Source organism: Eleutherodactylus coqui, chromosome 6 (genome assembly GCF_035609145.1).
Source record: "Eleutherodactylus coqui strain aEleCoq1 chromosome 6, aEleCoq1.hap1, whole genome shotgun sequence".
NCBI classification, from domain to species: Eukaryota; Metazoa; Chordata; class Amphibia; order Anura; family Eleutherodactylidae; genus Eleutherodactylus; species Eleutherodactylus coqui.
In genome coordinates, this window is record NC_089842.1 from 180,695,036 (window position 1) to 180,712,806 (window position 17,771).

The 17,771-nt window shown below is 42.9% G+C and overlaps 1 protein-coding gene across 5 annotated transcripts in view; it reads left to right on the forward strand.

Moving 5' to 3' along the window:
- DPF3 (double PHD fingers 3) overlaps positions 1–17,771 on the forward strand; it is a 240,681-nt gene that overhangs the window by 164,215 nt on the left and 58,695 nt on the right. For all 5 annotated transcript variants that reach the window (XM_066608371.1, XM_066608373.1, XM_066608376.1 and 2 more), the window contains exon 4: positions 13,667–13,791. In XM_066608371.1, the coding sequence (XP_066464468.1) occupies positions 13,667–13,791 (125 nt within the window). The remainder of the gene's footprint in view (positions 1–13,666; positions 13,792–17,771) is intronic.

Genomic DNA, 17,771 nt, shown 5'->3' on the forward strand with positions numbered 1-17,771 from the left:
CTGAAAATAGTCACCCCCATCCTCCGCGATGTTCCCCGGCAATATGGTCCTTCCAGGAAATCATGTCGCCTTCTGCGCATGCACGCCTGACAGTTCCGTCGATCGTGTGCACAGAAGGGCTCGCACCCTGGGAAATTAAAAATCCCTCTGCCCCCGGCTAGCATGTGTAGCTGGGAGCAGAGAGATTTCGCTGGGGACTGCTATATGCAGTTCCCGGTCACATGATCACTGTTATCCAATGGATAACAGTGATCATGTATAGTAAAAAAAAAAGTTTAGAAACTTAGTTTTATCTCCCTTAACGCATTATATCTATGAGGGAGGATGAAATTACGGACCCTACCCTGGCTTCTGGAAATATATACCTTAGCAAAAATCTGCACAGTATGTTTACACATATTTGAGATGTTACAGTTGAAAATGTGAAAAACTAACATTTTTTCCAATCGTGCCCTTTTAGTAATCACATTCTATCGGTCTATTCTTATCACCTAAATGAAGTACCATATGTGGTGAAAAAACAATGTCAGAATGACTTGGATATGCAAAACCTTTACGGAGTTTTTTTTAATGTTAAAGTGATACATGTTAGATTTCAAAAATTTGGCTCCGTCACCAAAGCACCAACAGGCTTCGTCACTAAGGAGTTAAACACTGTTAAGTCTTTCACATTCATTATGTGAAGAACTGAACGATTCTTGTTGAACAGATTTACAAGGAATCTGCCTGTCTAAACAGGCTGCACGAGAACGAACGAGCTAGTGGTGATGTCACCTGCTCATGCAAACGAGAACCGGCTAGTCTAGAAGGAGCCTAAGGGACTGCTACTAAGTTCAGTGGGGTTAATATTGCAGGCTAATCTATAAGAAGTGATTTCCCGCTGTAACCTTCCAGAGATTCTGTCCTTGTTGGTTTTCATGTACAGTCTACTACATCATAATACTATCTTTATGAAGCCATTGATTCAACCTTGGGCATCACTACTTGTAACGTCACACCATTAGTCTGGCCAATGTGACCATGGTGTTAACACACAGAATGGTAGAGTTGGAAGGGAACTCCAGGGTCATCGGGTCTAACCCCCTGCCAGTGCAGGATTACTAAATCACCCCAGATAGATGTCTGCCCTGCCTCTGTTTGAAGACATGCGCCCTTGTCATTTTGCACTGGGCGCCAATGAGTAAACAACCATCTGCTGGTGTGGGGTTTGAGTGGTTCTCCCAGCTCGAAAATCTGCCTTTATTGTAGTGTATGCATTCTGGTCCCTCCTCTCAGCGGGTGCCAGTTATTCCTCTGTATGGTAGAATTTCAGTCCGGCCCACATCCTATTGGTGTAACTCTTTCAGATAAGTCCTCCAGTTTTTATGCTTATTATTTTATTGATTAATTGATATTTTCCATTTACTTCCTGATGCTGTAGTGACTATTTACATCTTTTCATTGTCATCCCCTTTGACTATCTAGGGACAATCTAGGTAGCCCCCAGGTTACAAACACTGGGCTGCCCTCATCAGGGCAATTGCTTCTCTTTCGGGCAGGCTTTTCCCTTATTAATAGGACAATGAGATTTCCTTTTCCCTATTTTTAATTATATTAATATTTTTGTTCTCCAAGCTTTCAATCTGTTTTCAACCCTGTATGTCCATCTTTTTGGACAATTCTTGCTTCAGCTCAAACCTAACAATAACATCTTCTTATTCTTTTAAATAGCATGTTAAATATCGGACAAGGCGACAGTATTTTACCCCAGAATGCCGCTGTGAGCACCTATGTAATCTTCATGCCACTGCTCTTCTGCTTGAGCCTTTATTCTAAAAGCCGATGTTCAAATCGTGGTTATTATAAATATATAATATATTTGTAAAATAAACATCCCGGTCTGTTAGTGACAAACGTTTAAAGTAACAGTTTTCAAATAGAATTGTAGAAGAACTACTTTCTTCACAAAAGTGAAGTTAGAAAATTAAGATTTGTAACGATCAAACACTGAGGGAAAGGCGTTCAATCAAAACGGAAACCCTTCAGAAACTGATCAAACCTGCAGGATGAAAAGCTTTACCATTCAGAAGATGATGTGTTCCTTAAGGTAACTCACGGAAAATGGGTTAGCTGGGGGAAAATTGAACCTTTTGACTTTGAACACAGCTTTAGATGTCACTGCTGCTCAGCTGGGTGTCTACTTGTATTGTCTTGTGTTTCATCTTTATCTGATCCAGGAGGATGGAGAGGACAGGAAGATATGACAGTCACCTTTTTTCTGAAATGACCTCTTCTAGAATCTTTTTTAGTTCTTCGGCTTCCTTTCATCCTTTCCCTTTCATGCACTGTAAATTCCACTTAAAATCACACCAATTTTATTTTCTGTTTCCACTCCTATTAACGGCATTTAGGATAGTCAGCAAGTCTGTTCCTCTCCTACAATAACCACTTGGGGTTCTTTTCTTCTGTAGTGGCCATGAAGACAATCCTATTAATATGCACAATAAGCTCACATTGCCGCACAACGTTTGGTTATACTTATCTCCTTTTGCAGGATTTGTCAGCTGTCCTGATGCGTCTATTTAGGTACTTGTATTCTTCAGTAAATAATACTGCAGCATATTTTTCTTAGATCTCTACACTGTGCCGTTCCTCTGTTATACCTTATGAATTATTCTGGTTGTTACCAGTTGGGGTTGTTGGGAAGTTCCTACACATTGTCCAATCAGTAACGGACAATAGAGACAAGACCCCTTTGACAAGTGCATTGGTAGCACCCAGTTGTCAATGTATGCATTCATAAATATTCAGGTAGAATAACAGAATAATACAAGGCAAAGTTAAAGAAAAAAGTACATTATGGTGATTGTGTGGACCTAGAAGACTGCACGATCTCCACAGGAGCCTGACTGACAGCAACGCGCCTGGTTTAATGGCCAAAACTGGGAGAATATGCTTTATTACGAGGACAAAGAAAGAATCCTACATAATTGGTATCACCCCATCTGTTCCAACCTGCACCATAAAATTACCGTGTTATCCCGATGGCATGCACTTTAAATACTATTGCGGATGCACTGCGAATTTGATGGTTAACATCAATTAGGGAGGTGGGGAAAAGGCTGGGAGGTGGGGTTGTGGATTTTTTTCCGTGCAGATGATCCACAGTGCATGCGTGCGGAAAAAAACATCCGATCCGCCCGTGGACATTGGGACTTAGAGAATTTGGACTCCCCACTGTGAACTAGTATCTGCTAACGTCTATCATTATGTTTTTGGACATGGTAACAGAGTGGTGATCCCCATTGCCAAGGGGACCAATGAAAGCAGGCCAAATTCGGCGAACACTGCAACTGGTCAGTCTGTATGCCTTTGAGCACATATAAAGGTGTTCTTGCGCTGCGCAGTCCACTGGGCATTATTGGACAATACTGATGAGCTCAAAATTCTGCCTACACCCCTAAATAAGTGTATTGAGCAGTCAATCTTAAAAAATGGGGTCACCCTTAAAGGGGTTGTCCCGCGCCGAAACGTTTTTTTTTTTTGCATAGGCCCCCCTGTTCAGCGCAGGACAAACCCAAGGGATGTGTTGAAATTTAAAAAAAATTTTTACTTACCCGAATCCCCTCTCTGCAACTTCTTCCTTCTTTCCCTCCAAGATGGCCGCCGGGGTCTTCACCCACGATGCACCGCGGGTCTTCTCCCATGGTGCACCGTGGGCTCTGTGCGGTCCATTGCCGATTCCAGCCTCCTGATTGGCTGGAATCGGCACACGTGATGGGGCAGAGCTACGCGATGACGCATAGAAGGGGGCGGAGCCAGGATGCCGCTCGTGCCGGACCGACCAGAAGGGAGAAGACCCTTCTGCGCAAGTGCGTCTAATCGGGCGATTAGACGCTGAAATTAGACGGCACCATGGAGACGGGGACGCCTGCGCAGGGAAGGTGAGTATATAACTTCTGTATGGCACATATTTCATGCACGATGTATATTACAAAGTGCATGTATATGGCCATACAGAAGTGTTTAACTTAACTTGTCATCGCGGGACAACCCCTTTAATATTTCAGACCAAAGCCTTTGTAGGACTATGCTGTGTAATCACCATCTTGTGTCTCAGATATGCTTGTACTCTTTTAATTTAAGCACTGTTGTAGGTCTAAGCAAACAATCAAAGCCACACATAGGGTGTTTCTAAAATAACGAAAAACTATAATAAATAGAGCTGTTTTTTCACAGAGACACAAGCTGGACACAACGTGTCTAGTCTGATGTACCATCTATTAGTCAGCTTAGTTTATGCAGATTTTGTGCAATTTTTGGCACACCGTGGCACATTGAAGTCATGCTCACTTTCCATTACATCAGGCCCCTCTCGGTGAAACCACACTCCGTTTTAAACACCGCAAAACTATCTAAAACACGTAAGGGTTTATTTCCATGGGTGTATGCGTAAAACACCGTAGGTCTCCCATGGCGGTTTACACATATACAACCCTTTCACTCTGCTAGCAGAGACCACGTATGGGTTCAGTATGCACTGTGTATGCCCAGGAATCTGACATCATGGACATGATATCTAGTCACATTACTGCGTCTCAGTCTGAAGGAGTTTTAAGGTAAGCTAAAAAGTTTTGAATGTGAAGATGGAACAATACCTCTGCAGCACCACCTATTGGACCACAGCATTCTTGAAAATGAATGTTAGACTTTTTAACAAACCTCATAACAATGAGTGGGAGTTGTAAACCAAATCCAGAAAATCTACAAAGACAACTGTTAGTGGGTGATTGCCCCTCATCAGTGTGCAGTAGGTTTCTGGCTGGAGAGGCCTATAGACATAGGTCAGGAAGGATATTGTTTCTCCTGAAGGAGAGCACCTAGAGGGTGTGTGAGGAGACTTATAAGGTCATCCATGCTCGTCTGGGGATTATGCAAATGGTGAAAATGGAACAATACCTCTGCAGCACCACCTACTGGAAGGCAGCATTTTTGCAAATCAATTGTTAAAAAGTTTAACATTGGCTTGCAGGAATTCTGCGCTGCAGAGGTGGTATTCCATTTTTTCTATTTGCATATTTCCCAGAGGGAAAGGATGACCCTATAAGTCTCCTCACACACATTCTAGGTGCTCTCCTGAAGAAAAAACGATATCCTGAAAAGTTTTTTGAGTAATGCTAGTTGGCAATGCTTGAAAGAAATATAATAGATGTGGTAGTATGTCCATCTTAAAGCGACCCTCTGGACCTGGAGAAACAAAGATGGCCATACCAGCTTCCCTGACTGCCTGATACATACTAAAGTACAGTGTGCATCATTAGTCTAAGACAATACACTTTATTTGTTTTACCAGTGTGGTGTGCTGTGCTGACCAGTCAAATCAGCATGTAGTGTCTTGGACTAATGATGCATATCTCAGCTTCTCCAGGCCCAGAGGGTTGCTTTTAAGAGTATTCGTCCTGCTAAACCAGGGCAAGGGAAGAGCCTTCTATGAGTTAAATGGGTTTTCCAGGCAGTGCCCACTGTCGCAGCCGGAATGCATCAGATTCAGAGCAAAAGCAACTGCTCTAACCCCTGTGTAGTGGCCGGCACTTGTAATTGCAGGTGCAGCTCCTATTGAAATCAGTGAGAGCTGCACCTGCAATTACAAGCGCCAGCCACTATACAGGGGTCAAAGCAACTGATTCTGCTCAGACCCTGGTGTATCCCGGCTGTGACACGTGGGCTCTGCCTGGAAAGCCCCTTTAAGGTAGAAAAGTGTGCCAAAAGCACTGTTGAACTCTCCAGAGCTCCATTCACCTAAAACGTACCATTTATTGATGAATTAAAAAGTAATTGCTAAGTACCAGTCAGTTAAAATACACAATGATGGCAAGACAAAAAAGGACATTGTGTAAGGGAATTTTTTATTATCTTAGGAAGTTATTATTTTAGAAGCTGACTTTAGAGGGAGGTACCCCTGTGGTACTTGACCATACAGTACTTTAAGAACTTAAACAACACATTGCAATACTTCTGTATCTCATCCTCTTTGATCCATGTCCCAATTAATAAGGTTCCTCCTTCTGGACGGCGATCAAAATGCTGCAGCAGCTTCCGTACTGTAGGATTTATGTGTCCGATCCTATTCCAAAGAGCTACGTGCTAAACAGCCAGCCATGGCCTGCCTAATCCTGCCTTACACTGAAGGTGGCATACAGCCATTGTGACCTTGACAACACAGCATTTTCCCAGAATGCAGTTACAAATAGTCGCTAAACCAGTGAAACCTTTAAAATACAAAGTAATTATGTTTTTAAGCCAGCTGTTTTACATCACAGGTCCAATATTAAGACAAATTCTGCGTGATCTTGGTGCATCTTCTCCTCAGTGCAGTGGTAGACTATAGTTTGGATTATATGCACATGTTTATATATTAGGGGGCATTACTATTTTGCTTTCATCTATGGGGTAGCATAGATGCAGATTTGATAAACAGGAAACTTTTTACATGATTTATGTAAACCTCTTCTTTTCTTGACACGGTGTTTATGCATCTTTGCAATATATGTAACCATTCATTGCTTCATATTCAATTTGTACAGCAAAATTTCAGCTGCCAGGTGCGCACAAAATAAAACGTGCTCTTCTAGAAGCTGTGCTGGAGCCGTGCTCTTGCAGCTGCTGCTTTTTATAAATGGCATGTCAGCCGGCACAGCCTGGAGATTGGACGCTTCCCAGGGCAGATGAGGAGAGAGAGCCACTATTGATCACAGTGCTCAGTGTGCATCAGTAGTGATCAATCTTCCAGTCTTCGCAGCCGCTTCCCTCCCTCGTCCATGTTATTGATAGAACAAAAGGAGTCAAACCTAGTTCCTAATTTATTCTTCAGTGGTTTGGCCTCATGCATCCTTGTTTTTCAATTTAAAAGCTTTGTTCCCAAAAACACGCCAAATTCTCAGAGGGGCTAAGCTTACTAAAATATAAGTGCTCCAAACCAATTATCTGCATTGTGTAGGCTCAAAAATATTCACATTATCATGCAATATTGCTTATGTATAAAGGATTGAGGATAGGCTAAAAGCAAACCGGTTTGAGATATAGCAAGACATGCAGCTAGGTATAGGAGTCTAAACATGTGTTGCCTGCCAATCATCTCCCCCATATGTTTACACTAGCCAAATATGCTTGTTTATTTCAAAGGGAAGGGGGAAAGAAGCTCTGCTGCCACACAATTCTGGCAGTGTCTTTTCTCCCAAGAGAACATAAAATTGGACTTAAAAATGCGGTGGATATAGTATATCTTGACTTTAATAAAGCATTTGACAAAGTATCTCATACTATACTTTTTGAAAAAGTGACCGAATATGGGATTGACAAGGCAACTGTTAGGTGGATTCACAACTGGCTGAGTGATCATACTCAAAGAGTGGTCATAAATGGCTGCACATCTGATTTGGAACAATGTGTCAAATGGGTTACCACAAGGCTCTGTGCTAGGCCCAGTGGTGTTCAACATTTTTATAAATGATCTGGAGGAGCGAATTAAGGGGAAACTGATCAAATTTGCAGACGACACAAAGCTGGAAGGGATAGCTAACACTAGGGAAGAGAGAGAGGGATTTCAAAAAGATCTAGAAAAGCTTGAACAATGGGAGGCGACTAACAGAATGGTATTTAACAAGGAGAAATGCAAAGGCCTACATCTAGGCAAAAAAAATGAAATTGCACATATAGAATGGGAGGAATTGGCCTAAGCAGCAGCACATGTGAAAAAGACTTGAATATACTAATGTATCATAGACTGAACATGAGTCAACAATGTGATGCAGCAGCCAAAAAGGCAAACACAATTCTCAGATATATTAAGAGTCTAGATCACGTGAGGTAATTCTCCCCCTCTACTCTTCCTTAGTCAGACCTCATCTGGAATACTGTGTCCAGTTTTGGGCACCCCAATTTTAAAAAGACATAGACAAACTGGAACAAATTCAGAGAAGAGTTACCAAGATGGTGAGCGGTCTGCAAATTATGCCCTATGAGGAACAGTTAAAGGATCTGAGAATGTTTAGCTTGCAAAAAAAAAAGTCTGAGAGGAGACTTAATAGCTGTCTACAAATATCTGAAGGGCTGTCACAGTGCAGAGGCATCGGCCCTGTTCTCATTTGCACAAGGAAAGACTAGAAGCAATGGGATGAAACTGAAAGGGAGGAGACACAGATTAGATATTAGAAAAAACTTTCTGACCAGTGAGAGTGATGAATGAGTGTAACAGGTTGCCACGAGAGGTAGTGAGTTCTTCAATGGAAGTGTTCAAACAGAGGCTGGACAGACATCTGTCTGGGATGATTTAGTTATCCTGCACTGAGCAAGGGGAGTAGGCCCAATGACCCTGGAGGTCCCTTCCAACTCTACCCTCTATCGTGTTGGAATCCAAGAATGGTAGTTTGCTGGGTCTATAGCAGTGGGCATATTGGTTAAAATGCATCCTTTCACAAAATCGGAGACAGTGCGGAATAGGCTGAACGGACTTTTTGTGAAGCTGGTAGTAATCCATTTGGCTATAAACAAAAAGCTGTATAGAGAACTATGAAGCCACACTGTACTGTACCTAAAGAAAGGCCTACAGAGTCCAACAGAAAAATCATACATGCTGCATCAGGTGCTTTACTTCTAGGGAATAAAATATATGCATTGGGTTGCTGTAGAGACTCCAAATTGCGCATGAGCCATAAAGCTATGTTAATGCATTGCTTAAATGCTGTGGATTCTTCTCTGTGGAAAATCCACAGCCTTATCGACATGGCGCAGAAAAAAATGCAGCAAAAATTGCTAAATTTTATATATTAAATGAACAGAAATAAAAATAGTACCTTTATATGACATGCAAGAAGAATCTGCTGCAGCATCTCTAGTAAAGAGGGCTTGACTCGCAGGTCACACCTCGCTGCACTTTACCCAGATGGCAGACACTGGTAGGGCGTGCCACGTGGACCTCCTCTGGAGGGTATCATGCCAAATTCGTAGATGACCTTGTTTGCATTGTAACGTTTAACTTTCACATGCTGAGCCTGCGGACTCTGCTCATCCAATTGCATTTTTGTCTATCACCATTTTGTTACTTAGTCTTAATAAGACTTCTCAGGGTGATACTTAGTATTCATTATCTGTACATAAGGATATTAACTTTACTGCTGATGGCAAAACAGATGACATTCTCTCCTCCTTTAATCTTGAGTACAGTATGACAATAGAAAAAAGTAATTATAAAGAATAGAAACAGACAGTAGCTGCTTCTGTCTTCCTGGATGTAAATGAATAGGCTCCTTGCTTGCATGGATCTACATTTCCTGGCCCATTTATATTATAACTTATAGTTAAAGCACTCTTGCTTCGTGATAAGATAGCTACAAATAAAGGTGGAGGGTGGAGGGGGGGGGGGGGGGGGGGCATACCAGCCACACTGAACCCAAAAGAGAGGATCACAGTGAAACATTTCTCCCAAATTATTTGCATATCTGGCAAGACGTACCGTAAAAAGGGAGTTCCTAATCTAGTGGAGGCACTTGCACCCTAGGTCTTTGCCTTCCTTTGTCACCTCCACTGCTGGTTGATGTAGTTTTCCTATAAAATATTTTCTAGAGTTTTTTTTTTTTTAGGACAAGAAAACGTGGCATTATTTGGAAGGAATTTTTAAAAATCATTATTAATAGTGTTAGACTGAGAACTGGTGCTGAAAAGTATAGTAAAGTGGCACCAGTGTACTGATCCTACAGATACAATGCTATATTATTGGAAGGACTCTAAAAGGTCAACAAGTCTATTGAAAGTGTATACTTACTCAGACAAGCCCTTTAAGTATCAATCTGCCCCCTATGCTGCCCACTGTCTGTTTGGCATAGATGTACCCATCCGACAATGCTGGTGTATTATCTGACCTGTGACATGACCGCTGGCTACTGGTCCACTGATGTCCTGTATACAGTAGCATGGGCTAAAAGCGGATACTCCTAGCTCTCTATATAAGACATCACTGATGACATTCCTTTGGGGAGGGCAGCAAGCAGGACATTGTATACTCACATAACCCTGTCACCGCTGCATTAATGTAAATGCGTGACGGAGGTTATTAGGAGGTATTGTGGGGTTTTTTGATATGCAGTATTTCTTCCTGTTGTTAACAATGTTTATTTTAATCAGAAACCCGCCTTAACAGACCACTGCTATAAAATAGAGGCTGAATGGGAAGTGATATGTATTTCTATATGCAAATAATCATGAAGCAAATACAGATCTTCAAAACCGCTGATCAGTCACTTATAGACAGCACATTTCCTTGCAAACTAATTTTGGATGATCCTTTAAGGGAATTTATAATGACTTTGCACCAGCTTTCTGGTGTGAAAATTTTTTTTTACAAACCGCAGTTTTATTGGCTTTTCTCTACCATTTAGACTGGTGGATTAACTTTTATATACCAGAGAATGGCACAAAACGACATGGCGCAGCCCTAGATGCACCAAGTTTATGATAAGGTTCTTGCCTCTTACTAAATTTGCCATAACGTCAACTTATTTTGGATTTAGACTGATATATGAAATGTCAATGTGAATTAATCTTCCCATGTGCTTTGTAAAGTACATTCCAGGTTTGGTCATGTGGCGTGACTATATTGGTTTGTCTGCATATGTATGATGATGTTTACTGAATGCGTTGGGATTGATCTTCATCTGTAGGGTCAGTCGCTGCTTAGGATCCTTAGGACACTGCTTTTCCAAACTCTGCATTAGAGCTGACACATTTTGAGTTACAATATACTGTACACTGCTTGTTTCCATGGCAGTCCTTCTAATTTCATTACATAATGCTGCCGATCACATACACTGTATATAACATTTCCAGGTCGCTGAACAAAACTGACCTGAACAATTGGTTTGGGTAGTCAGAATAAGCAATCTTACAAAAATCGCTTGTGACAAGTCATCAATGTGGGCTGATTGTTACCAGCCGCTATCTCTCCATCCGCTGCTGGAAGAATGCAGCATTATAAGCTCACATTCCTTCAGGCAGTTTGTGTTTTATCAATGCGAGTGTCACCAGGTGGAATTATGATGGAGCAAGAGGAAAGGGACGGCAGTGTCAAAGGCAAGGAAATATCAGTGGAAGTGCGCATTAACAGAAGTATTTTACAGGGGAGCCTTTTTTCATAGAATTTCTAGCACAGTTGCATGTTGTAACATACTTGTTAACAACATCAAGATAAATGCCCATTATCCATTTTACAATGTATGATGCATATGCTAAGTGTAAAAACCAGTTTCTGTGAGAATCTAGGGCTGACTTCAATACTCTAGATCAGTGTTCCCCTACTCCAGTCATGAGGGACCCCAACAGATCATGTTTTCAGGATTTCCTCAGTGTTACACAGGTGGTGTAATTATCATCGGTGCCTCAGACATTGCCACAGGTGTTCTTACTCTAGGGCAGGGGTGGGCAATTAATTTTCCCATGGGGCCACATGAGAAATTGGAATGGTTTTAGAGGGCCAGACCAACATACGAAGGCTCCATGCACATTGCCTTAATGGGGCCGTATTCCAGCCGCCCGATTTGCGGCCAGAATACGGCCGCCATTGAAAATGAATGGCGCTGTAATACGGCGCGGTGAACACCCGGTGTTTCACCCCGTTTTACGGCGCGGCCCCCGTGTCTGCCAATGGAGAGGGGAGCGGTAAGGAGCACTCCCATCTCCACTCAGAAGTTACAGTGGCATCACTTAGGGCTCATGTCCACGGGGAAAAGAAGAATTAAAATCCGCAGCGGATTTTAACTCTTCTCCCGCGCGCGGATCCGCACCCCATAGGGATGCATTGACCACCCACGGGTAGATAAATACCCGCGGATCGTCAATAAAAGTGATTTTAAAAAAAATGGAGCATGAAAAAATCTGGACCATGCTCCATTTTCATGCGGGTCTCCCGCGGGGACGGCTCCCGCGGGCTTCTATTGAAGCCTATGGAAGCCGTCCGGATCCGCGGGACACAAAAATCACATTTTACTTACCCGCTCCGGTTCTTCTCTTCGGCGCCGCGCCATCCTCTCTCAGCCGCGGCCGGATCATTTTGCTTCGGCCCGGCGCATGCGCGGGGCACGTCACCGACGTCATCGTGCACATCCGCTGAGCCGAAGAATGAAGATCCGTCCGCGACGAGAGAAGATGCCGCCGCCGCGAAGAGAAGAAACGGAGCGGATGGGAGGTGAGTTTATTGTCATTTATTTGTATTTTCAGCGCTCATGTCCGCGGGGCAGGAGGGACCCGCTGCAGATTCTACATGTAGAATCCGTAGCGGGCCCGATTTTCCCCGTGGACATGAGCACCGGACTCATTGGTGAGTCACCAGGACACTCTTTGCGGGCCGGTCCGAGCTATTCAGCGGGCCGGATGTGGCCCGCGGGCCGTGCTTTGCCCAGGTCTGCTCTAGGGGATCCTGTAAACATGAACTGTTGGGGGTCCGTGAGGACTGGAGTGGGAAACACTGGTCTAGACCACAAATGTCAAACACAAAGCCCGCAGGCCGAATGCGGCCCACCACCTTATTTTATGTGGCCCACTGGCTGTGCATTAAACTTTAACCAGGGGTTATCCAGGCTGTGCCTGCTGGGACACAATGAGGTCGGAGCGGAAGCACTGCTCCGAGCCCTGTGTAGTGGCTGGCGCTCGTAATTGTAGGCGCAGCTCTGATTGAAATCAATGGGATCCCAGCCTGCAATTACAAACACAGCTCCCATTGATTTCAATGAGAGCTGTGGCTGCATTTACGAGCGATGGCCACTAAACAGGGGTCTAAGCGCTGCCTTGATAACCCCTTTAAAAGAATTTTACTCATCCCACCTGCAGCTCCAGTCCGTCAGCACAGTGTAGAGCCTGTGAAAGCTGACATCTCTGCAGAGGTAGGTGGTCAGCAGTCACAGATTCAGCAGGAGCTGCTGTCACCAGACCAGAGCTAAAGGCAAGGTGCATGGAATGGCTGTAGGGATTTCCTCCATTTATGAATACATGTTCAGAACTTACAACTTTGCCCTGTACCATTCCAAACAACTCGTACCATTCTCCTCCCTATCCAATAACTGATACTTTTCACTCCCTCCTTAGCGCTAAAGTGCAGCCACCTTTGACACATCTCTGTAGCCATTTACTTCAAAGAAAAAATTGACAACATCCAGCAGCAGATCATCTCCCAATCCCCGAATAGCTTTGATCCCCTTCCCTCCTGCACCACCTCTTGCTCACTCTTAGCATTTGACCCAACAACAAAAGAAGTTGTCCCCTCTCTTCTAGCTATAGTATCCCTCACACAGTGTTCAGACTCCTTCCGGTTATCATTAGTTACCTCACTAAAATATTTAACATCTCTTTCTTCTTGTATCTTTCCGTCCACTTTTAGACATGTTGTCATATCCCTATTACTTAAAAAAAAAGTCTCATGACCCCTTAGCCCATCTTGGACTACCAATGATAGACTTATCTTAATTTTTTTTGTGTCCCCACTATTTCCTCATGGACTGTAATGTCTTGCCCTCACTGCTATTATTCAGATTATTGGTTTAATGCTGTATGAAACCTGTTATTTTTGTCTGTTCATTTTCTCTAACTTGCTACATGATATGTTGGCGCTATATAAAGATTATTATATTTTCCTTTGTTGTAGATGTAGACTTCCCTTTACGAAAAGACAATGTTATATCAGAGGGTACAACACTAGAGGCCCTTCTACGGGGTGAAGTATTAGAGAAGAAAGATGTCAGAGATGAAGAAAGTCTACAAGAAATTCAGGTAAATTATTACAATCTAAATGAAGACTAAAAATGCACTACATTGTTTCATATCACTTTTAAAAGGAGTTCCCCCACATGGACAGTCAATTCCCCCTTCTAACGACCATGCGATTGGTGGTCCTACCAAGTTTTCCAGAGTGGTTCTCTAGTCTGGAAAGGATATCTCAAGTGAAGACTTATGTTATTTTTTAATTTTCTGCTCTGCCGCTTAGCGACTCTGCTTATAAACGCTGCACATATGCAATGTGCAGGTACAGCGTTTATTACACGCCCATAGAGAACAATAGGGCTCTATAGTGTGTAATACGCTGTAAAATCTTTTTTACCCACGTATTATACGCAATTAAAAAAAACTGTGAGCCAGCCCTAAGGGTCTCCCTTCCAACACCTTGGCAATCCACTGCCTGTCTTTAGGTATTTGGCTTCTCAAGTAACAGGGACATGGGGAGACTGCTAGGTACTACATGCAACAGAGGTTTGGGCATTCAGATGTAGCTGATTGGAGCAGAGCTATGCAAAGCAGCATGGGAAGTATTGGAAAGGAAGTCCTGGCCAGTAAGAAAAATAGGAAAATCTACATGAAAACTGAATTGGTAGAGTTCAAACTGGCTATAAACAACAGCAAAGCAGTGGCCAACAAAGATTGAGCAGCTTTTGAAAACTCAGGCTTTAAATACTTAATATCTAAAGACCTGTTGTGAAAACATTTAGGTTGCATCCATACAAAAAAATGTTTTTATTAGCTTTCAGAAATTGACCAACAAATATTAATTTCCTGTGTTTGATTAAAAAAAAAAAAGCTTCAAGTTTTCCATGGTGACTTTACTCTTGACTTGTTGGCTCCATTCTGTTGCTTCGATTATGCCGTGTGACCCACACTCTTACCACTCCAAATCATACAGTATCATCAATGTGGGCCAAAAGTCAGTCTCTTTATGCAAGTTTATGAGATATACATTAAGTATCTCATTGGAGTACATACAGGCACTAACTTTCAGTCACATGCTATAACCGAACTGAGCGGGTACTTTAAAAAAGCCATTGGTAAGAAAATGTATGGAAATCTATTTAATGGGCATCCATTATGAATGAGGGGCTCGGGGTAATGAATGATCAAAGTCTACTTTTACTGAAAGTAATAATTCTAAAAGTTTCAGAACTCATCACGCTTAAACTTGACATTTTATTGTAAATGCTGGAATACATACAGAGAACTTTTCTAAAGCTGAAAACATGGTTGAAAGTTTATATGCTTAAAAGAAAATGTTTTTATCTTTCCCTTAGTCCTCATCTGGAACATTGCCCAATTGGGGCCAACTGTCATCGTGATATTCCGTTGGCATAAACTGTCTTAGAGCCTGCGAATCATTGTATTTGTTGACATGTATTGGCAGTAGAGTACAGATTGTTCAATGTTCCAACATCTTTAGATTTATCTTTTGTTAGTTTTGACAAAGCCCATGGTCCATTGTGTGCACTGCAATGCTACATAGTATGGGGTACCTCAAATGTCATTTTTCATTCCCTTTTTCTTTAATGTGAACAGGACATTGGCACAGGTATAATGGACATTAAAATGCATCAACATTTCTAAACCTATTCTGTTAGCACTGAACCACTTGAAATGGTGTTGGTTTTACTCTTGTTTCGGAAATGCTTTCACCCAGCTGGATGACACAAACCATTGCCTATTCACTTAATCAAAATCCTTATCATATTGCATGTAGCAGTGTTATCTTACAGGAACTGTGACCTTTATACTTTCCAGTCGCCCTGACCTTGTTACATTATACAACGCCCTCAACAGTGCATAATTTCTGTATTGCCTTTTGTGCCTTATTGCACATAATGTGTAAATATTTGACATTGTTGTCCAAGTTGGCTTTTATGAAATTAATCAACAGTGAGCCTACATTGGAACCATTTTTTGGCCGTCGGTTGTACATTTTCAACATTTACATGTTGTCAATAAAGGGTAGTTTAACGAGTATCAAAATAACTTTCACTCGTAATACATATCATTTGAAGAAACCTGGCTCTTCCAGGACCTGACGCCACCTTCTGCACATGCCTACCAGGCGTAAAAATTTGGAAATGTAAAATCACCCTGCTTCCGGCTAGTATGAGTAGCCGAGAGTAGAAAGATGTCACCGGGAACCGGTGTATGTCCCCGTCATATGATCGCCTTTATGCAATGGATAAGGGCGATCATGTAATGTAAAAAAAAAAGTTTAAATATCATCTCCTCTCATGGATCATATCCGTGAGCGGAGATGACATTACATACCTAAGGCCCCAGATTTATCCACTGTCCTTACCCCGGCTTCTGTACACATGCTGGTCACCAAAATGGCGGCTGCATTCGCAAAAGCTGCAAATTGCCAGGGTGATTTAAAATCTCCCTGCTCTTGCCTACTAAACATAGCCGAGAGCCTGGAGATTTCATGGTGGACCGTGGTACCTGGTCCTTGGTCACGTGATCGCCGTTATCCAATTGATAACTGCAATCATGTAAAAATTTTTTTAAAAATCACCTCCCGTCACAGGTCTGATCTGTGAGGAGAGGTGAAATTGCTTACCTAAGGCCTCCAACGATGTTCCCCGACGGGATCTTTATCCGCAGACCATTTCCCAGCTTCAACGCATGCGCCCATAGCTGAAATGGCAGACGCAAGCGAAGAAGATGGGGAGGGTCTGGGAAATTTAAAATTTCCTTGCTCCTGGCTACCAAAGGTAGTCGAGAGCCTGGAAAAGTGACCGAAGCCCGTGGTGAGCGGTACCTTGTCACGCGATTGCCCGTTATCCAATGGATAATGGCGATCACGTAAAAGTTAAACAGTTGAAGTTTAATCTCACCTCACCAATGCGATCGGTGAGGGGAGATGAAACTTCTTACTAGAGGCCTCCGCATTTGAACCCTGACGCAATCCTTCTCGACAGACCTTCCCTGGCCTCTGAGCATGCGACCGCCAGCAAAATGATGGACACATGCGCAGAAGCCGGAGAGGGCCTGGGAAATTTTAAAATCTCCTTGCTCCTGGCTACCAAAGGTAGCTGAGAGCCTGCAGCAGTGACCGGTGGCCTCGTTGAACAGTCCCCTGTCATGTGATAAAAAGGTAGTGTTCTACCTTAGGCTGGTCTGACACGAGTGGATAGAAATTGCGGATTCTGCATGCGTTTGATCCGTGGTAATACGCAGATCAATCAAATGCATTGGATTACACAATTCCGCTGACATTAGCGGGCCGGAATTGTATAATCCACTTGCAGAAAACAGAATGCGGCATGTTCTATTTTACAATGAATATCCGCAATGTAGAGCCCATTTTGTATGAGCTGCGGGTACCAACATCAGCGCTGAGCGTCGGCGCTGGGAAATCAAAACAAAAAAAAGGTGTACTTTGCATGACAGCCTGTGTGAATACTTAGTTATGCGCAGTACATTACATGGCCGTACGCAGGGCCACAGCCAGGCTCACAGCTTGGATCCACTGCCGCCCTCTGCAAGCAGATTCCACATACGTCTGTGTGAACCCGGCGTTATTAAGATCGCTGCCTGTAATACGTAATTTACAAGAAGCCCTGGGAATGCTCGCCTTGCTGCAGTTCCAGGAGCATTATAGTGAATGCTTTCTGTTTGAGACCACCGCACCTTAGCAAGCTTACGAAGCCTCACAGAGCACCACTTTTTTACACCCTGTCCCTGCTGCTGTTGTCAAGAAATACCCCTCCAAAAAAGATTTTTGGGTTTGCAGCAAGCATGGGAGGAGGAGGGATACCCGGTTTTATTGCCCATGTGCCTATCCAAACCAAGCCTCTGTAATTACCCCTGTTTACATTATTACTTTTATCTAAGACTAGCTGATATACCCGGCTTCGCCTGAGTTAATTTGGTACTGGTGTTTATCTGGTGTTCACACGGAAAATCTTATGAAGTCGTGGTTACTTTAGAGATACTGAGGAAAAACATATATTCAC